This window comes from Aegilops tauschii, chromosome 5, assembly GCF_002575655.3.
Source record: "Aegilops tauschii subsp. strangulata cultivar AL8/78 chromosome 5, Aet v6.0, whole genome shotgun sequence".
Taxonomy (NCBI): Eukaryota; Viridiplantae; Streptophyta; class Magnoliopsida; order Poales; family Poaceae; genus Aegilops; species Aegilops tauschii.
The window spans coordinates 573762599-573786666 of NC_053039.3; the positions used below are offsets into that span (position 1 = coordinate 573762599).

The 24068-nt window shown below is 45.1% G+C and overlaps 2 protein-coding genes across 2 annotated transcripts; both read right to left on the reverse strand.

Moving 5' to 3' along the window:
* Positions 1 to 1659: 1659 nt before the first annotated feature.
* On the reverse strand, positions 1660 to 3669 carry LOC109766563 (stearoyl-[acyl-carrier-protein] 9-desaturase 5, chloroplastic). The gene is made up of 3 exons (XM_020325349.4): positions 3295 to 3669; positions 2711 to 3218; positions 1660 to 2435 (listed from the first exon to the last, which is right to left on the reverse strand). The coding sequence occupies exons 1-3, from the start codon at positions 3399 to 3401 to the stop codon at positions 1875 to 1877; spliced, it is 1176 nt and encodes a 391-aa protein (XP_020180938.1). The 5' UTR covers positions 3402 to 3669; the 3' UTR covers positions 1660 to 1874.
* A 1521-nt stretch (positions 3670 to 5190) lies between these two features.
* LOC141023213 (uncharacterized) lies at positions 5191 to 6399 on the reverse strand. Its single transcript, XM_073499559.1, has 3 exons — positions 5974 to 6399; positions 5523 to 5818; positions 5191 to 5449 (listed from the first exon to the last, which is right to left on the reverse strand). Exons 1-3 carry the CDS (start codon positions 6397 to 6399, stop codon positions 5191 to 5193), a joined length of 981 nt encoding a protein of 326 aa, XP_073355660.1.
* Positions 6400 to 24068: the final 17669 nt, after the last annotated feature.

Below are 24068 nucleotides of genomic sequence, written 5' to 3' on the forward strand. Positions count from 1 at the left end.
AGGTCAAGTGTAATACTCGACATACCCATCTTTGTCGAGTGCTACACTTGACAAAGGCCACAGTTTCTTTCTTATAGGATCAGCCCTACGACTCAAAACAATACATCCTATATGGTCCATACTGTTGCACAAGCACCATATATATAGTCTAGCAAGCTTGTATAACAATATTGTCGACACAAGCAACATATATATAGCACACATATGGTCCATGCAATCATCATAACAAGAAGTCGCATAGCAACATGTTCACAATCATAAAGTGAAATAAGAACAAGTCACATAGCACCATACAAGCATCAAGCCAAAACCATAGTATCATACAAGCACAAGTACAAGCATCACATAACAACTAGTCTCCCGTTGAAGCAAAAGTATCATACAATCCCATAGAAGCAAGCTCCCGTCTGCAATGCAAATCAACAAAATGGAGCTCAAATGCAAACCATCAACAAGGCACAAGCATCAGTTAAAAAGTTCACATGCAAAATGTCAAGAAGCGCACATATGAGCTTACAAGTTCACAAGCAAGCATTCGAAGACTAACCTAGCGTCATTTTGTTGCCTGGAGATTGAATGAGCCATCAGTTGTAAACATCATTATTGGATCCAACACTCGGAACTCTCTCTCTCTCTCTCTCTCTCTCTCTCTCTCTCTCTCTCTGTGTGTGTGTGTGTGTGTGTGTGTGTTTGTGTGTGTGTGTGTATTTGTGCGTGCGTGCGTGCGTGCGTGTGTGTGTGTGTGTGTGTGTGTTCTCTCTGAGCTCACCTTCTTATACTGCAAGTGTCGCATCCCCTTCTGCTACCTACCACTCCTACGTGTGTGATCCGTATCCCCTCCTCCCAGGTTATCACAATCTGGTATACAGAGCCGTAAGTTTTTCCCCCATTTTTTTTTTTTTGCAAATCCGCTGCCCTGCGACCCTCTCGGTTGATCTGTAACATCCATCACTCAGGGTGTGATCTCACTCCAGTGAATTCCCTCGAAATCCCTAGTGGGCTTAGATGGTTTGCAGTGGGGTGTGACGGCACCGTGCAAGCGATTCCGCCGAAACCAGTTATATCATTCAATTGCTGACAACAAAAGAAAGGAAGAAGCTTGCTCCTGAGATCCACCTCAAGTTCCTCCAAACTTGTCAAGTTCCCTAGATCCTCCAATCATCCCGTTTCACTCGGGGTAATAACAAAGTCTGACATCAACGATAAATTGCTCACGTCCGCAATCCCATTTAATATCATTTTTTTCTCCGGGAGGCGTTGTAGTTTAGTCCGCCGAACAATTCCATTAGGCAACTCTTGCACATTTGTACACAAAAGTTCTAGCTAGGGTCTTCAGATTACCTAGCATCACGATCCCTGATGGCAGCTTGTAATAAATATATTTAGAATATTTTATAAGAAAAAATGAAAAATAAAACAGAAAAGAAAGCAAAAAATGTGGGAAAAATGAATGAATAAAAGAGCGTTGAAGGCCTGTGGCCCGTGCTGGGCTGGCCCATTCTAGAGGCTGCTTGAAGCAAGACGTGTTATTGTCACAGTAGGTGCATAATGCAGGTGGGCCGGGCATAAATGCCCAGTTTCCTTGTTTCGGCCAGGCTCTCAAGCGGTGGCCACGAGCATGATTTTTGACTATTTTGTTACCGCAAGAACCGGTGCAAATTTCCGGATTCAATACTCAAAATGACGGGCAACTGAAGCCAAAATAAAAAAAAAACACATATAAGGATGTGTTTGTATAATTATGTCATTTCAAGCTATTTGGCATATGCAGTGTAGATGTCTTTACATAACTCAACAGTTATTGCAGATTTTAAAGACAAGTACAATACGAAAAAGAAGAATGGTATATATATATACTTGTCTTGAAATCTTACTCAAAGCTGCACTTTCCGGCCATAGATCCAGCTGAAAGGAACAACAGGCAACTGCTTCCCGCTCCCCTGAGCTCGCTCCACCAGCTTCCTAAACCTTGGTCCTAGGGAGCATAGGTAATCCTGAGCGCGCCGCCCTTCACCGGACAACCCAGTGAGGCCGGCGACGTTCCACCTCTTGACCAGGAACTCGAGGATGTCGGCGTAGTCCATGGCGGTGTAAACGCCCAGCCTCTGTGCCACCGCGCTGAAGTGCTCAAAGAGGTTGTCCTCCTGCCCATCATACATCAGGTGGGCAGGCATCGTGATCTTCTTCTTCATAATGCTGGCGAAGGCCAGGACCGTGTAGTCGGGATCGACCTCGAAGAGCTTCTCCACTATCTTGGTATAGGCAAGCTCATGGCGCCTTTCGTCAGCCGCGATGGTGCCGCATATCTGGGCCAGCTTCAAGTCCCCGTACTTCCTGGCGTGCCTTGCAGTGTTGCCGTGAGATATGAATGTTGCCCTCTCTTGGAAAGATGTGTAAATGAAAAACTCATAGGGGTTGGCCTCGGTTTTTGGATCCTACAAGTAGGAACAACACAGGGTAGTGACAACAAACTGGTGTACTCTTAAGTCTTAACTAGCGAACATATGTGTATGCTGCTGAATGTTGCCATTCTCAAATATATTTGCGAAAAGTTAGCAAAAAAAAAATGGCATGGGATGAACGAAGTAATATCATTTTGACAATGACAAATGTTTATTCCCTTCCCATTTTTTGTGAGCAATAAAACAATCAACCAAGCGAATGGAAGCTGTGACAAAGAAGGATGACACAATCAGATACAAGTGCTTACCATTCCAGCACCAACCAGATACTGTATGGTCTTCTCCACCTGCCTCATATCAGCCCTCCCAGTGAGATAAATATACTTGTTCATGAGATCACCGTGTCGGTTCTCCTCGGCCGTCCATGCCCTCGTCCAGACAGCCCAGCTGGTTGGGCTGCTGCCAGTTTCGTCGCGGACACCGCCATCAAGGATATTGAGCATTTTCTGATAGGTAGGGAGTGCTTCCTCAGTGACCATGTCTCCAACCAGACATACCAAGTAGTCGTCGGGGATCTCCTCGGCTCGCTCCCTCAGCTCCTTGACTTCGTCATAAAATCTATCCAAGGAAGGGTCTGGCAGGTAGTCCTGTGGCTGCCAGGATCTTTCAACCGGCTTCAAGAGGACCAGAATGTTGTCCTCTGCCCAACTGTTAAGCGAATCAAAAATCTCTCTCTTTTCAGGTGGCAATGAGTGAGCTACTCGGTCTCTATGAGACGCCTTGCGAGGACTGAAGGCCTTTCCGGGAACTCCATCCCTTCATATGCAAGACGAAGTAAAGGTCAATTAAAGGAAAAGATAGGCATAAGAATCTTCATTGGTTAAGAACTCACTTGGCCTTGGAAGCCGTGGCCATCACCATGGTTTTGCTCCTCGAGCAAGAATACCAAAGAGGTGCATGGAAGGCGCCGTGGGAAGGCAGGGATGCCATCAGATACATGACCCTTTACCAGTCCGTCGCCACCCCTTCAGCTGTTAGTTTGGACTTGTGCAGCGCTTCGAATCAGCTCCTTGAAACATCCACACTTGTGTTGGTAGTGAGGTGAGCAATTGAAGTGGGGGTACTAGTATTTGATTTGTATTCGGTTTATAGCTGCCCCAAACGTTCTAACAAAACCTTCGCATAGTTGGACGTTTTCAATTACTGAGATGCTTCCGCACTGAAATAGTTTGGTTCGTGCTTGCAGGTTCCGTGGTTCAGAAGCTACAAATAGTCACCTCAGTACGCAACAACATATCCATGCTTATCGCATGCCTCCTGCTTGCACCTGCATCAAGAATGCATGACCAGAAGGTATTTGATCCAACCGGCTGTATAACTCTTGCTGAGAATAATATTAGTACTTCTCCTTTTTCTGCAAATTTGTTAACAAGCCACTTATCATAGTTTCAGGTCAACCCATAATTTGTTAGTTGGGGACCGAATAATTAATTTTTGGAAAAGGGAATCTTCATTAACTCATAATGAAGGGGATACAAAACACAATGAGCATATATCCGGCCTCGGCATGAGTATAGCTAGAATGCACGCAACTAACACATAAAGAATCACAACGGCAAATAGTAAAGCCATGAAAGATCAACGCTATGCCTAGGCAGATAAAAACAAAAAAGGAAAAAAAAAAGAGCAACACTGATTTCGTCGTGCAGTTGCAACCACGGAACATGATGTAAGTGCATATGGTCCACACATAATATCCACGCGAGCTGAAAACCATACACACATCAAGCAATAGCCAGTCATGGAGCCATCAATCGTAGAGGGAGACAAGACACCACCACCTAAATCCCACGCTTCCATCCCGAGTGTCTGTTAGTGGCAAGTCTAGGCACCCAAGATACTACACTACGAGCTACCAATGTCCCGCCAAGGCCATGGTTATCATCGGAAAATTATCACGCATTATCTTCTTAAAGTGGCGTTTGACAAAGGATCACCGCCGACCGACGCCAAGGCTAGTCATAATGGGAGTATCACAGGAAGTACCATGCATACCAACTAGACATTTCTATTGAGGTGGCACACAACTAAATGAGAAAATAGATGATTGAGTATCATGATATGGTACAGTATCATATTAAATGATGTACTACTATTTATCTTGCATGACAATGAATAAGGTCATCTATAATATCAATGTGTGACACTATGCAATATGAAGGCGGTATCATACGCTAGTATCATATGCATGATATTAGTATATGATACTTCCTACTGTGAGCAACCTAGGACGTGTTTGGTTGCCCGCACCGATTTTGGTGCATTTGCATAGACTTCTCAGATGGGCCTGGCCGAGGAAAAACAACCTCTAAACCACTAACTGCATATTGTTTGGTTGTCCGCATATAGATTAGCTACATAACGGAACAAATTTTCTCCCGCTGTTTGGTTGGCCGCATAGCATTAGGCGCACATAGGACACGCTGTTTGGTTGCAACCTGCATTAGGTGCTGTCACCACTTCTCACTAGTGGTGACCTTATCACACATGATCTTAACAGTTTTACTCCTCACTACGTAACAAATTTCAGTTCATCCTAGCTACTATCAAATGGTAGTACACATTATTAAGAGCCAAATGGCTGAATGGAGAAAGTTCGTCATCCCTCCCCTTTGCCTCTTCCTCTTCCTCTTACCTCTGCTGTAGATGTCGTTCCTCTTCGTCTTCCTCTTCTTCTTCTTCTTTTTCAGATCCTTGTCTGACTTCTGTTATCCCACATTGCCTGTGCCTACTCTAGCCTCTTGTTCTTCAAGGCTTCATTGTCAAATGCCTCAACACCATAGCCACCGAGTTCAAGATCGTCAGGCGTCACCTCTTCCTCCTCGGGCACAAGTTCATCAATTCCCAATTGCGGGATCCAATTATGCAGAATGCAACATGCAAGAACAAGCTTGACCTGGGTAGGGTAAGGGTGGAATGACTTCTGATCCAGGATATTAAACCTGTTCTTCAGAGCTCCAAATGCCCTCTCAACCGTTACTCTAAGGCTGGAATGTTTGAGATTGAACAGTCCTGAGCAGTCCTAGGAAAGTTCCTACTAGAGAACTGTTCAGATGGTACCTGGTTTTCCTGAAGGGTGGAAGAACACCTAATCGACATGCATAGTCAGCTTCTCCCAGGTAGAACTTGCCATCCGGGATGTTGACGCCATCAAGACGACTGATGTTGTCACTGAGAATGTTAGCATAATATGCTGACCCTTCCCAACCAGCCAACACATAGGTGAACTTCTGATCAAAGTCAACAGCAGCAAGCACATTTCTGGCTTGTGTAGTGCTTCCTCCCCTGTATGCTGCAGATTGTTTTCGAGGCACTCTGGCAGTAACATGAGTACCATCTATTTCCCTAATGCAATCCTGGAATGGGAAATGAAGATTGTGTTAGTGCTCACCTTGAACTATCTAAGCATATCAAGCAACGAAGTACATACTGCAGTGCTCACCTTGAAATATGGATACTATCTTGGGCTTGTGCGGATCTTGGTAGGAGTCCGACCAGTTGGTGACTTGACCATCTCTCCTCTAAGCTCCCCAACAGCATACAACACTTGCTTGAAGTACCTTGAGATGGTCTCCACTGACCACTTGAACGTGTTGTGGATAACCCTGAACTTCTGGTTATGGCCAGCAATATGAAGGAACATAGCGACTTGCTCTTCCACACCGGTGTGGATGCTATCTTCTAGCAGCCTACTGGTCCTGAAGGTCTGAACAAGTCTGGCAAATGGTGCTCTTTTCATTCTAAGCATCCACAGAGCCTCTCTGTCATTGCAGTTAAATATGCAGTTCAGATTGGTGATCCTCTTCTGCTCCCGCATAAGCATTGGAGCATATCTAATGACATGTCTCTCAACACGATGAAGAGCTCTCTTGTGCATGAAAATGGTCCATGCCTGAATCACAGCTGAGAGTGCTCCTACCGGAAGTACTAGCCCCATCCTTTCATCAACAACCTAGTCCACATCGAGGGTGCATTGAGCAATGGGGAAACCGACCCTACTCCTAGAATAACGGCCTAACAACGTACCTAACATTGGGGAGAGGCGGTGTTGCTTACCGGCATCAGAGACGAGGACGACGAGGGGGGGCATGGCTGAGTCATGGATGACCAGACGGTGTCCAGATGGAAGAGCACCAGTAGCTCCTACTGCCGGATCTGCCGCCTTCGCCGACGCTTGCACAGATCTGAGTCGTCGCCGCCGGTGGTGGTGAGGCTAGGATGAAGTGGTTGTCCTAGAGGTAGCGGTGATAGAGTAGATGGGGTGTGAGCCTAGATTTTGCGATGTGCTGCCGCGCCCGATTTCCATCTCCCGCCATCCCCGCTCGCCTTTGCCCTGGTCCCCCACGTGCGAGCTTGCGCAGCCCTCAGCCTGGCTCACTAGAAACTACCGAGTTGGCAATTTCTAGTGAGTCAGGCTGAGGGCTATTTTAACCTTCGTGCGCATGCGAGCCAGCCCACTACATTCGCAACCAAACGTACATTTCGTGGCCCAACTGGACCTGGTTATGATTTTATGGGCAACCCAACACGTCCCTAAGGACTAATGCAAGGGGGAGAGAGAGTTAATTTAATGCATGAGAGAGGGCGAAGAGGAGGGAGAGTAGCTATATCTTGCTAGTATAGGGCTTAATTAATTGGCTAGATTAATAAATGTGCAAAATGTATGAAGAGTTTAAGAAAGAAACCAGGGGAGAGGAGGAAAAAGGAGACGAGGGTGGCTCACATATGTACAATGAGCTGAGCTCATTTATTGATCATGGCTATTAGTAGCGTGAAAGACATGCCACATGCCACTAAGAAACCACTGGTGGTGGGCCGGTCAAAGGGCACACCACTAGTTAGTGGGACCAAGAAGCTAACCCGACAACAGTTACTAGTACGTGCAACATAAACACACATACCTGTACTAATGTAAGTACTAGTGGTGTTGAGGTTTTATGGCAAATCACTAGTATGTGGGTCCCAGAAGACGGCAAGGCAGATATTATTAGTGGCACCTGGAAGCCACACGCCATTATTAATTTATGTCGAACCCACAATACTGCACCCGGTGGCTCGAAGAACAAATATACTTCCCTTCTTGAACCACGAAAGCTCGAACGAGAAGGCCGTAGTATTTCCTTCACCTTCTCTGCACATGCACATTCAAGCATGCCCTAGAGGATGAAAAATGCAAATGTCAGAGAAGATTCCACCGAAATTCAAAAAAATTGAAATGTTTTCTAACTCAAACCATCACTCCGATAAAAAAAATCAATTTCATCTAAAAAATTCGTTGCGACGATATCTTCAAAACTAGATCTCATGTTGGTATGTTTCGATAGCCTTTTTCGGCCAAAAAGTTGTCACACATGGGCCAACTAAGTTATCAGCTATGTTGCGTGTATATTACCATGCTATTCATACATGAGTTACTGAAGGGTGTTATTCAAACAAGTCCATCCCTCCCTTCTGATCAAAATTTATCACTCCTGGACTAAGTAAGTTATCAACTCTGTTGTGCATGTATTACCATGCTATTTACAAATGAGTTACCGAGGCAAAGTTATCACCATGTTTGTACGTAAATTATCAAATCTGCGGTGCGTAACTTACCATATAATTCGCACAAAAATTACCAGGGACATGTTTCTTCAACTATATTTTCCTTGGTCAAAAGTTGTCAATATGTTGCACACAAGTTATCAGGTCTGTGATGCGTAAATTACCATTTATTCATATAAAAGTAACTGGAGGTGTATTACAACAACCTCCACCCCCACCAAAGTTATTACAGTGTTTATATGCAAGTTATCAGGGGTATGTTTCCAACAACAACAACAACCCCCCCCCCCCTCGGCCAACGGTATGTTTATCCCAATTCCCCCTGCAGTCAAAGTTACCATGGTGTTTATATGTAAATTATCAGGTATGCGGTTCCTATAAATCTGACACGCAGTCCTCCTGCCGCCATCGCGGGATGTCGGCGGTGCTCGGCGAGAAGGAGCGGCTCCTCCAGTCGGTGTACCGATGGTCACTTATGACGGCGAAGACGGACGCCAGGCGGCTCCGGAGGATAAACACCAGGCACTCCGGCTCGGCATTGAGTAGTCCGAGCGGGAGGCGGCGAGGGTGGCGAAGCTCAAGTGGAAGCAGGACCGCATCGTCCGACGCTTGAATGGCGACGTGGTGAGCGGGGCTACACTGAAGAACAATATGAAGTGCGTAAGCAATAATATTCACAATTTTATTTTATTACCATCATTTTTGTTGAGTTTCATTTATTCATATATATATATGTATTGACCCCCTTCTTCAAATTAGATGTTTCGGAAGCGGGATGAACTCCTAGCACCAGATCGTATGCGAGGAATTCAAGAGGAATTGGCGGCATTCTTCCTTGACCACGTGATCGCTGAACACGAAGAATACTATGTGGACCCTGTGTTCCTACAATTTAATTAGGAGATTGTATTGTAAGAGATAATTATTGTATATATGTAGCCGGTAGTGTCGGATAGATATACGAGAACTTGTTGTTCGACCAATATCTCGGAGAAGGAGAGGTGGTCGATATCACTTCTCTCTGTATGCATATGTTCATGACGATCTTCTGTTTCCTTCATTTGATTACTAGCTAGCGTGTCTACTCCTCTCCATACGTATATAGTACGTAGCGTCGACCAAGCACGGAGATAAGAGAGGACACTTCTCTCTATTAATTAGCTAGCTAACACAATATATGAAACACCTAAATTAACCCCCCAAAACCCCAAAACCACCCCCTTTCAAAAAAAAACAAAAACCTCAGCTCCTGCCAGCTGCTGACGCGTGGATGCCTATTGGTCCCGGTTGGTGACACCAACCGGGACAAAAGGCCCTGCCTATTGGTCCCGGTTGGTGGCACCAACCGGGACCAAAGGCCCCCCTGCCTGGGCTGGCAGCAACGGCCACATGAAGGACCTTCTGTCCTGGTTCGTGTAAGAACCAGGACTAAAGGGTTAGGGCTTTAGTAACGACCCTTTAGTCCCGGTTCGAGAACCGGGACAAAAGGCCCTTACAAACCGGGGTAAAAGCCCCTTTTCCTACTAGTGTCTAGAGAGCTATATGTTGTTCAATGAAACTATGTATGAACTTTATGTATTTATTTTTCAGTAATGACATTTGATCACTACTGTACTTTGGTTTTAATGTGATGATGAATTTCTATTAATTTGGTCACTTCTCTATTCATGATGTTCTGTAATGGTTTTTGACACACTTAATTATATGTAATGCACGCAGATGAACCGGCAATGGATGTACGGTGACAGACGCACCTCCGAGTACATTAAGGGCCTGCATAATTTTCTCGAAGTGGCTGAGGCAAACAAGCAGAATGGTTTTATTTGTTGTCCATGCCCTATCTGTGGGAATACGAAGTCTTACTCTGACTCGAAAACCCTTCAGATCCACCTGCTTGATAAGGGTTTCATGCCACACTATAATGTTTGGACCAAGCATGGAGAAGGAGGGGTTATGATGGAAGACAACGAAGAAGAAGAGGATGATGACAACTATCCGCCCCCTGAATACGGTGATGCTGCAACGGGGGAAACTGAAGATCAAGAGGAACCAGACGATGTGCCCGATGATGATCTTCGCCAGGTCATTGTTGATGCAAAGACACAAAGCCAAAGTGAAAGGGAGAAGTTGAAGTTCGATCGCATGTTAGAGGATCACAAAAAAGGGTTGCACCCAAATTGCGAAGATGACAACACAAAGCTCGGTACCGAACTGAAATTACTGCAATGGAAGGCAGACAATGATGTATCTGACAATGAATTTGAGAAGCTACTAAAAATATTGAAGAAGAAGCTTCCAAAGGATAACGAATTGCCTGAAAGTACGTACGAAGCAAAGAAGGTTCTATGCCCTCTAGGATTGGAGGTGCAGAAGATACATGCATGCCCTAATGACTGCATCCTCTACGGCGGTGCGTACGAGGATTTGAACGCATGCCCGGTATGCGGTGCATTGCGGTATAAGATCAGACCAGATGACCCTGGTGATGTTGAGGGCGAGCGCCCCAAGAACAGGGTTCCTGCCTAGGTGATGTGGTATGCTCCTATAATACCACGGTTGAAAAGTCTGTTCAGAAACAAAGAGCACGCCAAGTTGATGCGATGGCACAAACGGGACCGTAAGAAAGACGGAAAGTTGAGAGTACCAGCTGACGGGTCGCAGTGGAGAAAAATTGAGAGAACATGGGGGGACTTTGCAGGTGACACAAGGAACATATGGTTTGGTTTAAGCATGGATGGCATTGATCCTTTTGGGGAGCAGAGCAGCAATCGTAGCACCTGGCCCGTGACTCTATGTATCTATAATGTTCCTCCTTGGTTGTGCATGAAGCTGAAGTTCATTATGATGCCAGTGCTCATCCAAGGCCCTAAGCAACCCGGCAACGACATTGATGTGTACCTAAGGCCATTAGTTGAAGAACTTTTACAGCTGTGGAATGGAAAAGGTGTACGTGTGTGGGATGAGCACGAGCAGGAGGAATTTGACCTACATGCGTTGCTGTTTGTAACCATCATTGATTGGCCTGCTCTTAGTAACCTTTCAGGACAGACAAATAAGGGATACCACGCATGCACGCACTGTTTAGATGACACTGAAAGTATATATTTGGACAAATGCAGGAAGAATGTGTACTTGGTACATCTTCGATTTCTTCCGACCAACTATCAATGTCGAAAGAAAGGCAAACATTTCAAAGGTGAGGCAGATCACCGGAAGAAGCCCTCCCTCCGTACTGGTGATCACATACTTGATATGGTCAATGATTTACAAGTAATCTTTGGAAAGGGTCCTGGCGGACTATCTGTTCCGAATGACGCTGAGGGACGCGCACGCATGTGGAAGAAGAAATCTATCTTTTGGGACCTACCCTATTGGAAAAACCTAGAGGTCCGCTCTGCAATCAACATGATGCATGTGACAAAAAATCTTGGCATCAACCTGCTAGGCTTCTTGGGCGTGTATGGAAAGACAAAAGATACACCAGAGGCACGGGAGGACCAGCAACGTGTGCATGGAAATGATGGCATGCATCCAAAGCAGTATGAAGGTACTGCCAGCTACGCACTTACTAAAGAAGAGAAGGAAATCTTCTTTGAATGCATGCTCAGTATGAATGTCCCGTCTGGCATGCATCTCGTCGAATATAAAGGAAATAATAAATATGGCAGAGAAAAAGTTCCAAAACCTAAAGTCTCATGACTGCCACGTGATTATGACGCAACTGCTTTCGGTTGCATTGAGGGGGCTTCTACCAAAAAACGTTTGATTAGCCATTGTGAAGCTTTGTGCATTTCTCAATGCAATCTCTCAGAAGGTAATCGATCCGGAAATCCTACCAAGGTTAAGGAGTGATTTGGTGCAATGTCTTGTCAGTTTCGAGCTGGTGTTTCCACCATCCTTCTTCAATATCATGACGCACATCCTGTATTTGTACACAATATGTTCCCCTTTGAGAAGTTCATGGGAGTCTTAAATAAATATGTTCGTAAACGTGCTATGCCAGAAGGAAGCATCTCCATGGGCCAGCAACCAGAGGAGGTCATTGGGTTTTATGTTCACTTCATTCCTGACCTTAAGTCGATTGGTCTCCCTAAGTCGCGGTATGAGGGGGGACTAACTGGAAAATGTAGGGGAACGCGACAGAAAACGAAAATTTTCGGTATAGCGAGCACGCCCAGGACCACTATGGAGACTGCATACAAGGTTTGATCTGATCCGTACCGACTCGAAGCGCAGCGGAAGAAGAGTCGGTGTAGATCGTCGGTGCAGATCCCCGCAGCTAGGATTTACAACCTCCCAACCGCGAGGATGTACTCCCTCTCCTGACAGCCCTTCGGGAGGCGGTCGGACAGTCCCCCGGACAATGTCGCGGACAGCCCTTCGGGAGGACCCTCGAAACTCGGACGGAGACTCGGACAGCCCTTCGGGAGGACACTCGAACAGCCCCTCGGGCAAAAGATCGAAACTACAATCTCTCTACGGGGTTGCACACATACGGTGTCAGCTATCCGGCAGGGCTTCGCCGTCCAGAACTAGTTCCTGCCGGAACCCAGACAGCCTTACGGCTCTACGAAACTCTTTTCGTGGGAGGGAGAGAAGAAGCCAGATAATGCATGGCATGTGTATGAGAGCAAGGGATGAGTGTGGAGGGCTGCCCCTCCACCTCTATTTATAGGAAATCCCAAGGGGTAGGGTAGTTTCACACAAAAACCCAAAATGCACATGAATGAAGTCCTTCCACAAGGACCTAGAAGTGAAACCAATGAACAAAAGGGTCCCCAAGGGGGGATACCCCATGTGGCCGGCCACACCCCCATGAGGGGCCCAAAAAATGGGTCCTATCCATCCATGTCATCCCCAAGATCTTTTGGAGCAAAGCCCCAAAAGGTGGCTTTCCATAAAGTAACCATAAAGCTGATTTTCACTATTCACGACGACATTTTTCAGCGTCTGATCGAACTGAAAATATTTATGTGGGCTAAGAACATTTCCAGTACCCACTAAAATGATTTTCAACGCGTTCTGAAACAATTCCGGTTTTAGTGATTTTCATCTGCGAAACGCATCTGAAGTGGCTCCGGCAGCTCCGGAACATTTCCGGTTTTTATCTCAGAAAATTCCAAAAAGCTTCCAGAATGATTCTGGCATCCTCCAAGAATTATCAGGCAAGTGCCGAAACCAATTTGACTTAATGGTGTATCCCGAAACAACTTTTCGGTATCATCAAAACTTATCCGATGACCTCTCCCTCGGTACGATTCCGCTGTCCGAAACTTTTCGGTGTCCGAAACTTTTTCGGTGATTTTCTCTCAGACTCCCTGTCTAGTATTCAGCAGATAGATGACCCTTAAGCGTGTGACCCTATAGGTTCGGTGAAGTATAGACATGACCTGGAACCCCTTCCGATCAATGATCAACATCGGAGCCGTGGACACCCATATTGACCCCTATACCCACACGAATGAATATTCGAGTGAACCTCCAGTTGCAGTGAGCTATTCCTGTTGCTTCGCGATATGTCACAAACACCCGAGGTGAGATTTATTGCATGCCCATGGACGAACAATTTGTCCACCATGCAAGTTACCTCGTTACCGGTTTTGTTCTCTTTTCTCGTTTCCGTGTTCCGGCATCCCAGTGATCAAATCACAATGTGTCTGGCCAGACGATGATGGATACCGTTACACCGAGAGGGCCCGAGTATATCTCTCCATCGTCGGAGGAGCAAATCCCAATCTTGAGCTATCTTGTTACTTCCTATACTTTTCCGTGAACCCGAAAGCTGCCGTAATAGCCACCCAGTTACGGATGACGTTTAACAAACCCCAAAGTTCACGAAGCAAGCACGAAGGAACTTGATACTCTCATGGTCTAAGGAATTATGCAAACATTAACTATCTCAATGATATTAACCATAAACTTGTGACGAAGGTATCTCATAGCTTAACATCAATTTGGGTCGATTCAACACAAGTGTTCTACCAACATCGCGCCCTCAGAATTGCCAGCATAGACATGCCCATGATCAGGAAAACAGGATCATCATGCAATACATGAGCCAGTCTTAGAGGCAAGACTAGGAATACATTTTACCGTTTAGTATACCACACGTGCACATGAGTTTCCCTCCGAGCCTCGTGGATATTGCAGACTCGGGAATCATTGCAGTTATGGCATGGAAGCTAAACATTCATTACAAACTTTGGAGATACAAAATAACTGTTATTACTGCCTCTAGGGCATATCTCCTACAGACTCCCACTTGCACTAGAGTCATAATCCAGTTACATGGCTTCCCTAACACCAATGGCTATCCGGTGCTGCTCATGCTTTGCTCGGGGTAGAGGCTTTGTCATCGGGTCTGACACGTTCAGATCCGTGTGAACTTTGCGTACTTTCACTAAACCCTCTTCGACATGATGTCGAATGAGTTTATATTTGCGTTGAATATGTCTTGTCTTATGGTGCGAACTTGGCTCCCTTGCCTGAGCCACGGCGCCACTATTATCACAATAGATTTCCACCGGGTCCAGAGCACTTGGAACCACACCAAGGTCTTCAAGAAATTGCTTGATCCATACCGCCTCCTTGGAGGCTTCTGAAGCGGCAACATACTCCGCCTCCGTCGTAGAATCCGCCACAGTCTTTTGTTTGGAACTTTTCCAATCAACTGCGCCGCCGTTCAATATGAAAACATAGCCTGATTGAGATTTGAAGTCATCTGGGTCAGTCATGAAGCCTGCATCAGTGTAACCACTTACAATGAGCTCTTCATCACCTCCGTACACAAGGAGTAAATCCTTGGTCCTTCTGAGGTACTTAAGAATACCCTTGACTGCGGCCCAGTGTTCCAACCCTGGATCACTTTGGTACCGGCTGCTAACACTTAGCGCATAGGAAACATCTGGTCTTGTACATAGCATGGCATACATAATAGAACCAACTGCCGAGGCATATGGAACATCATTCATTTGTACTCGCTCATCCAGAGTCCGAGGACTCTGATTTTTGCAAAGCACTGTGCCAGGTGACATGGGGAGTAGGCCTTTCTTGGAGTGCTCCATGTTGAACCTTTTCAACACCTTGTCAATGTACGTGCTTTGGCTAAGCGCTATCAGGCGTTTTGATCTATCTCTATAGATTCTGATGCCCAATACATATGCCGCTTCGCCTAAGTCTTTCATTGAAAAACTTTTCTTCAATGAGTCTTTTATTTCACTAAGAAAATTCACGCCATTTCCAATCAATAATATGTCATCCACATACAAGATTAGAAATGCTTTTGCGCTCCCACTAAATTTCTTGTAAACACAAGATTCTTCGTCATTCCTGATGAAGCCAAATTCTTTGACCACTTCATCAAAACGAATGTTCCAGCTCCTTGACGCTTGCTTCAGACCATAAATGGCTTTCTGAAGTTTGCATACCTTTCCAGCATCCTTATGAACGACAAAACCTTCTGGCTGTATCATGTATACATCCTCTTTGAGGTTTCCATTTAGGAAAGCCGTTTTGACATCCATCTGCCATATTTCATAATCGAAATAAGCAGCAATTGCTAGTAATATCCGAACAGACCTAAGCATAGCTACCGGCGAGAAAGTCTCGTCGTAGTCCACTCCTGGAACTTGTGTGAACCCTTTCGCGACAAGTCTAGCTTTGTGGATAGTAATGTTACCATCCGCGTCTGTCTTCCTTTTGAAAATCCATTTACAACCAATCGGCTTTACGCCCTCAGGAAGTTCTTCCAAGTTCCAAACTTGGTTTTCGTACATGGATTCCATTTCGGATTTCATGGCCTTGTGCCATTCCTTTGAGCTGGGCCCTGCCATCGCTTCCTTATAGTGCGCAGGTTCATCGTCTTCAAGAATGAAGATTTCATTATGAAACCATTCAGGTGGCTGGATAGCCCTACCTGATCTGCGCGGTTCAGTTACAACATTGTCTGAAGTCTCCGCATCATATGCGACAACTTCCGGCTCAGTTGCAGGGATAATGAGCGGAATTTCTTCCGGTTCCTTAGCCATATCAACAGTTACCGAAGATTCACTAATCTCATCAAGTTGTACTGTCCTCCCACTTAATTCTTTGGCGAGAAATTCTTTCTCAAGAAAGACTCCGCTTTTAGCTACAAACACTTTGTGCTCAGAGGGTAGGTAGAAGGAATACCCAATTGTTTCTTTTGGATAACCTACAAAGTTACACTTGTCTGATCTGGGATCGAGTTTGGAAGGTTGTAAACGTTTTACATGTACCTCACATCCCCAAATTTTAAGATGCGACAAACTGGGTTTCTTCCCATTCCACATCTGATGTGGTGTCGTCTTAACAGACTTAGACGGTGCTCTGTTTAGTGTGTGAGCGGCAGTTTCTAGTGCATGACCCCAAAAAGATATCGGCAGATCTGTAAGAGACATCATCGACCTTACCATGTCCAACAGGTTTCGGTTACGTCTTTCCGATACTCCGTTTCTCTGTGGAGTTCCGGGAGGCGTAAGCTGTGAAACGATTCCACGGTCACTCAGATGTTGGCCAAACTCATGACTAAGATATTCGCCTCCGCGATCAGACCGCAGAAACTTAATCTTTTTGTTACGATGATTTTCTACCTCATTCTGAAATTCTTTGAACTTTTCAAAGGTTTCCGACTTATGCTTCATTAAGTAGATATAGCCATACCGACTTAAATCATCAGTAAAAGTCACGAAGTAGAAATACCCACCCCGTGCGGCTGTGCTCATTGGACCACATACATCACTATGTATTATTTCCAATAATTCACCCGCCCGTTCAGGATGACCCGTGAACGGCGTCTTGGTCATTTTCCCCATCAGACAAGCTTCGCATGTGTCAAATGATTCAAAATCAAAGGACGGTAAAACTCCATCTCTCTGGAGTCTTTGCATACGTTTCTTTCCGATGTGGCCAAGCCGACAGTGCCACAAGTAAGTGGTGGTGGTATCAGCCTTCTTAAGGCGTTTGGCATTCACGTTAAAGACATCATTTTCACATTCAAGATTTAGTATGAAAAGGCCCCCAACAATGGGTGCAAATCCATAAAACATATCCTTACAATAAAGTGAACAACCATTGTTCTCAGACTTGTACGAATACCCATCGTGTACTAAACATGATCCGGAGATAATGTTTCTACACAACAGTGGAACAAAATAACAGTTACTTAGTTCTAAGATAAATCCTGAAGGGAGACGTAGAGGCATAATGCCGACGGCTTGAGCGGCGATCCCAGTGCCATTCCCGACGCGCATTACGACTTCATTCTTTGCCAGCTTGCGCACCTTCTGAAGCCCCTGTATCGAGTTGCAAATGTGAGCAACCGATCCGGTATCAAATACCCAAGACTTAGAATTTTCGCTAGCAAGCAAAACGTCAATGACATTAACCTGTATAACAATTATACCTTTTCCGGTTTTCCCGGTCTTCTTATCTTCCAGATACTTCTTGCAGTTTCTCTTCCAGTGTCCTGTGCCCTTGCAGTAGAAGCACTCAGTTTCATTCTTGGCTCCGCCCTTAGAGTTGCTTTGGGAGCCGGTCTTACCGGCGCCCTTGCCCTTCTTTGGCTTGCCTTTCTTCTTTTTGAAACTGGCGGTTTTATTCACAAGCAACACTTGCTTGCGATTTTTCCGCAGTCCTCCTTCTGTAGTTTTCAGCATGGCGAGCACCTCTTCCGGTGTCTTCTCCATCCCTGTCATGTTGTAGTTCATGACAAAACCGTCGTAAGACGGGGGGAGTGAAGAAAGCAACATGTCCATCATATGGCCAGGTGGAAGTGGAAATTCTAGTGCTTTAAGCCTTTCAGAATAGCCAATCATTTTGACCACGTGTTCACCAACTGAACTACCCTCAGCCATCTTGCAATCCATCAAAGCCTTCATGATATCATATCGCTCAGACTTTGCGGTTTCCTTGTACAGAGCATCCAATTCCCGGATCATATCACGGGCTTTATGGAATTCAAAACGTTTTTGAAGCCCTGGAGTCATGCAAGCTAGCATGAGGCACTGCACTAAGTTGTGATCATCATCCTTAGTGGCCCAGACATTTTGTTCATCTACCGGTGCATCTGCCGCCGGTTTAGCTGGAAGAGCAGTTTCAAGCACGTACAATTTCTTAGCGCTCCTGAGGACAATCCTCAGGTTACGGACCCAGTCCGCATAGTTGTTTCCAGTCGTAGCTAACTTCTCTTTCTCTAACATCGGGCCTAAGTTGAACGCGGTGTTGCGAGCCATTTGATCTACAACGGAAAACACAAGTTTCACTTAGACTTTTGTTTATAATGAAATTTGCACTAGTGAATAAACATTTTTATTCTAAAGTGTGCTCTCACTCAAATCAATATCTCTCAAAATTGATTTTGAGTGATTCAAGATCCAAATATCAATTCAACGTCATAGAATCATCATCTCATGACGAGGATTTCAATTGGTAGGCCAACTTGCCGATCACATCTCTATGTGACTCTTGTTCATCTTTCGATGCGTGTGTTCCGAGCTCAGGACGATCCTGCCATGAACGTCAAGACAACCAAGTGATCTTGCTGCGAGGTCTGACCTCACCCGCCTTACATTTCTCCAATCGTTCGTACCCATGCATCCATGGCGCACCCCGAAAGGATAGATGTTGTGACGGTGCTGCACTTGGGAGAACACTAACTACTTGATATTTGAAGTGAGAGATCACCCTAATAAAAGCGACTACCGCGCAATCAAGAAGGGTGCATCAAGAGGGATAAACATCTCAGGCAATTCATAATAGCATGATATGGTATAGCCTCTTTCTGACGGAGAAGTCTTTCAATTCTTCGTCTTCGGCATTTGCGTCGGTGTTCACCTTCGCGAAGATTGCCACCACCTTGTCGATGCACCAGATAATATTGCTATCTCTATAGCTAATAAAATAAGTGCATTACTTAAGGTTGACACGCAGGTCATTAAAGTGCAATCATATGGCTCCAGCCATCATGCAGAATCATGACACGCAGGTCATGTTAGTTACATCATATAGTCATCTCATACATAATCAAATAGAATATGAGCATTGCTATACCACATCACATGCACATCCTGCAAAACCAAGTTAGACGCCTCTAATCGGTTTATGCAAAATTTTATTTTACGTGGCTTCTAAGGTTTTGACTTAAACCGCAGCTACCAACGTTTTATCATCAAGTATGATTATTCAAGTTGCTAGATTAACATCTCGGGGTGTATGAAACACGAGATAATTAAATCTCGAGCCCCATACTAAACTTCGTCATACGCATGACCCCCGTGCAGATCATATCTGCAATGCCCTTTCATCTGCGAATTTCATCTTTCTTTTGACTATGGCAGAACCCAAAGAACTGATAGCACTTCCATGATCAATCAGGATCACGGATTGCCAGAACTTTGTCAAATTCCACCATGCTGTCTCGAGATTGAGCAAACGCAAATTCTAGGGAAGCAGCAAGAACGTTGGGTAACAGATTTCATCTGTCACCCGCACAAATAATTTTCAGCAATAGATCTCATCTACTCCAAAATTATATTATGCAATACCCATACATCTCCATGTATTCTAGATCATAACCTGCATCTACGCATAGCACGGCTCTTGATGCCACTGTAGGGGAACGCGACAGAAAACGAAAATTTTCGGTATAGCGAGCACGCCCAGGACCACTATGGAGACTGCATACAAGGTTTGATCTGATCCGTACCGACTCGAAGCGCAGCGGAAGAAGAGTCGGTGTAGATCGTCGGTGCAGATCCCCGCAGCTAGGATTTACAACCTCCCAACCGCGAGGATGTACTCCCTCTCCTGACAGCCCTTCGGGAGGCGGTCGGACAGTCCCCCGGACAATGTCGCGGACAGCCCTTCGGGAGGACCCTCGAAACTCGGACGGAGACTGGGACAGCCCTTCGGGAGGACACTCGAACAGCCCCTCGGGCAAAAGATCGAAACTACAATCTCTCTACGGGGTTGCACACATACGGTGTCAGCTATCCGGCAGGGCTTCGCCGTCCAGAACTAGTTCCTGCCGGAACCCAGACAGCCTTACGGCTCTACGAAACTCTTTTCGTGGGAGGGAGAGAAGAAGCCAGATAATGCATGGCATGTGTATGAGAGCAAGGGATGAGTGTGGAGGGCTGCCCCTCCACCTCTATTTATAGGAAATCCCAAGGGGTAGGGTAGTTTCACACAAAAACCCAAAATGCACATGAATGAAGTCCTTCCACAAGGACCTAGAAGTGAAACCAATGAACAAAAGGGTCCCCAAGGGGGGATACCCCATGTGGCCGGCCACACCCCCATGAGGGGCCCAAAAAATGGGTCCTATCCATCCATGTCATCCCCAAGATCTTTTGGAGCAAAGCCCCAAAAGGTGGCTTTCCATAAAGTAACCATAAAGCTGATTTTCACTATTCACGACGACATTTTTCAGCGTCTGATCGAACTGAAAATATTTATGTGGGCTAAGAACATTTCCAGTACCCACTAAAATGATTTTCAACGCGTTCCGAAACAATTCCGGTTTTAGTGATTTTCATCTGCGAAACGCATCTGAAGTGGCTCCGGCAGCTCCGGAACATTTCCGGTTTTTATCTCAGAAAATTCCAAAAAGCTTCCAGAATGATTCTGGCATCCTCCAAGAATTATCAGGCAAGTGCCGAAACCAATTTGACTTAATGGTGTATCCCGAAACAACTTTTCGGTATCATCAAAACTTATCCGATGACCTCTCCCTGCGGTACGATTCCGCTGTCCGAAACTTTTCGGTGTCCGAAACTTTTTCGGTGATTTTCTCTCAGACTCCCTGTCTAGTATTCAGCAGATAGATGACCCTTAAGCGTGTGACCCTATAGGTTCGGTGAAGTATAGACATGACCTGGAACCCCTTCCGATCAATGATCAACATCGGAGCCGTGGACACCCATATTGACCCCTATACCCACACGAATGAATATTCGAGTGAACCTCCAGTTGCAGTGAGCTATTCCTGTTGCTTCGCGATATGTCACAAACACCCGAGGTGAGATTTATTGCATGCCCATGGACGAACAATTTGTCCACCATGCAAGTTACCTCGTTACCGGTTTTGTTCTCTTTTCTCGTTTCCGTGTTCCGGCATCCCAGTGATCAAATCACAATGTGTCTGGCCAGACGATGATGGATACCGTTACACCGAGAGGGCCCGAGTATATCTCTCCATCGTCGGAGGAGAAAATCCCAATCTTGAGCTATCTTGTTACTTCCTATACTTTTCCGTGAACCCGAAAGCTGCCGTAATAGCCACCCAGTTACGGATGACGTTTAACAAACCCCAAAGTTCACGAAGCAAGCACGAAGGAACTTGATACTCTCATGGTCTAAGGAATTATGCAAACATTAACTATCTCAATGATATTAACCATAAACTTGTGACGAAGGTATCTCATAGCTTAACATCAATTTGGGTCGATTCAACACAAGTGTTCTACCAACATCGCGCCCTCAGAATTGCCAGCATAGACATGCCCATGATCAGGAAAACAGGATCATCATGCAATACATGAGCCAGTCTTAGAGGCAAGACTAGGAATACATTTTACCGTTTAGTATACCACACGTGCACATGAGTTTCCCTCCGAGCCTCGTGGATATTGCAGACTCGGGAATCATTGCAGTTATGGCATGGAAGCTAAACATTCATTACAAACTTTGGAGATACAAAATAACTGTTATTACTGCCTCTAGGGCATATCTCCTACAGAAAAGGCATGCTAGGAGCGGACTCAATAATATGTAGGGACGGGCATTCTTGGTCTCAAGCACACTACACAGTTCTACAGAATTCTACCTTGGTGACCCCGTATGTCAATGAACACAAGAATATTCTGCGTTCCAAACACCCGGAGCAGTGTGACGACTGGATTACATGTGAACACATCAGGACTTTCGGCAGTTGGTTGCAAACACATCTCATGGGTGACAACACTGTTGCAAATGAGTTGTACTTGATCGCCGGGGGACCATCTTCGACTGTATTGACTTACAAAGGGTACGAGATAAATGGAAATAAATTTTACACGATCGCCCAAGATCAAAAGAGCACCAACCAAAACGGTGGTGTCCGCTTTGATGCAGTAACCAACAGGGGAAAGGACACATATTATGGTTACATAGTGGACATATGGGAACTTGACTATGGGCATGATTTTAAGGTCCCTTTGTTTCGGTGCAAATGGGTCAATCTGTCAGGAGGCGGCGTACATGTAGACCCGCAGTAAGGAATGACATTAGTGGATCTCAACAATCTTGGTACACAGACAAACCATTCGTCCTAGCCAATGATGTGGCGCAGGTTTTCCATGTGAAGAACATGTCTACCAAACCGAGAAAAAGAGAAAATAAGGAAGCGAATACATCATACAATTTATAGGTGTGGCGAGGTCTGAGTCAACTAAGACTTAACCAAACAGTCAAGTGTTTTATTAATTTTTTTTTTTGCGAATCTCCATGCAAGATCAAAGAATATATCATCGAGTGAGACATAACGAACTCTAAGTGAACTGAGACTTGACAATACTGTAAATTTATCTCGAAAATCAACTACCATCTAAAGAAAATATACTACATCTTTATCTTTATCTTTTTACCTACTAATAAAGCATGCATTGCTTTCGTCGGGTTCACCGTCGCACCTTTTTTATGAAAAAGTCCTTATATTTTTTGTTTATTAAACCCGCAGTCCTTTTTTTGGTTTCACGTACAGGGATCGAACCCATAACCTTTCTTCCCGTATAAGAAGACACCAACCACTGAGCTGACATATTTCACGTTTATTTGTCCCACCTTGGAATTATAAAGAGGTTCTCACCTGTTTATATATGGTCCCAGGTTATCTACAATATCAACCAGCTGCCAGGGGATCAACAAGGAGACGTGAGGATGGAGGAAAGCAACACCGTTGCGTGACTAAATGACATGAGCTAATTAACTGGGATGGTTAGACTTGCTGTTTGCAAATTATGTGGGCTGCCTGAATAATTAACCGGAGAATTTGACTATTAGTCTACATCATTTGTTATGGAGAGTGCTTTCTTCAATTTACTGACTTCTGCATAATTGCATGTCTCCCTGGTTGGCAACCTCCCCTTTTTTAGAGCATCAGTTCTTGCATATATAATGGTAGTCTGCAAGCTTATGATAGCTTATTCACTTTTAGCCTTTTTTTATGTAATGGAGATACAAATAGAGTAACATTATATATAATCCATTATTTTCGGCCTATGAGAGAGAGAAAATTAGTTAACTGGATTTAAGTAAATCATTAAATTCAGAAATTTTTGTACTAACAGAAAAAAACTAAAAGCTAAGCAATATGTACGTACACCGGAGTATACGTATGCATGCGTTTATATATGTTGCACATAGAAAGTATCCATGAATCACCATTTAGTGCCGGGAAGCTATCCATGTACTAAACGTAATTCTAGAAAGCCGGATTTATGGGATGTTGTTGTTCCATGGCAACACATGTTTACGGGTCTTGGTAAAGACTAAATATGAGACGAGTTTTGAATGAATTTTGCACATACAATTCTAACTAAACTTAAATATGCATTATTTTTTTCTTCCGTTGCAACGCACGGGCATTTGTGCTTGTAAGGCATAAAATAAAAGAAGTGCACCGTCTAGTAGGCGTCTCGGGCGGGAACCCCAGCCACCGCTTAAAGCACCTCCTCCTCCCCCCTCGTCTCGCCGCCACTAGAGGAGCTGCCGGCGATGTCTGCAGCTGCTCCAGGGAAAGTTGTGGATGCGCTCTTCACCTCGCCGGCATCGCGTGTCTCTCAATCCCCTCACGCCCGTTGAGGTCCGTCGCAGCTGCTGCCCCTCTGGTCCTCCGGCGCTCCATCCCGACGCCTCCGCTAGTTGTCGTGCTGGTCGAGGATCTCGTGTTGCTTAATTAACTTATTCAACTTATAATTAGCCAAATTCAAAACTAGACCACTTACATATATCTATCTATTGCAAAAAAAAATATAGAAGATATATAGCTGGAAGGGATAGATTTAA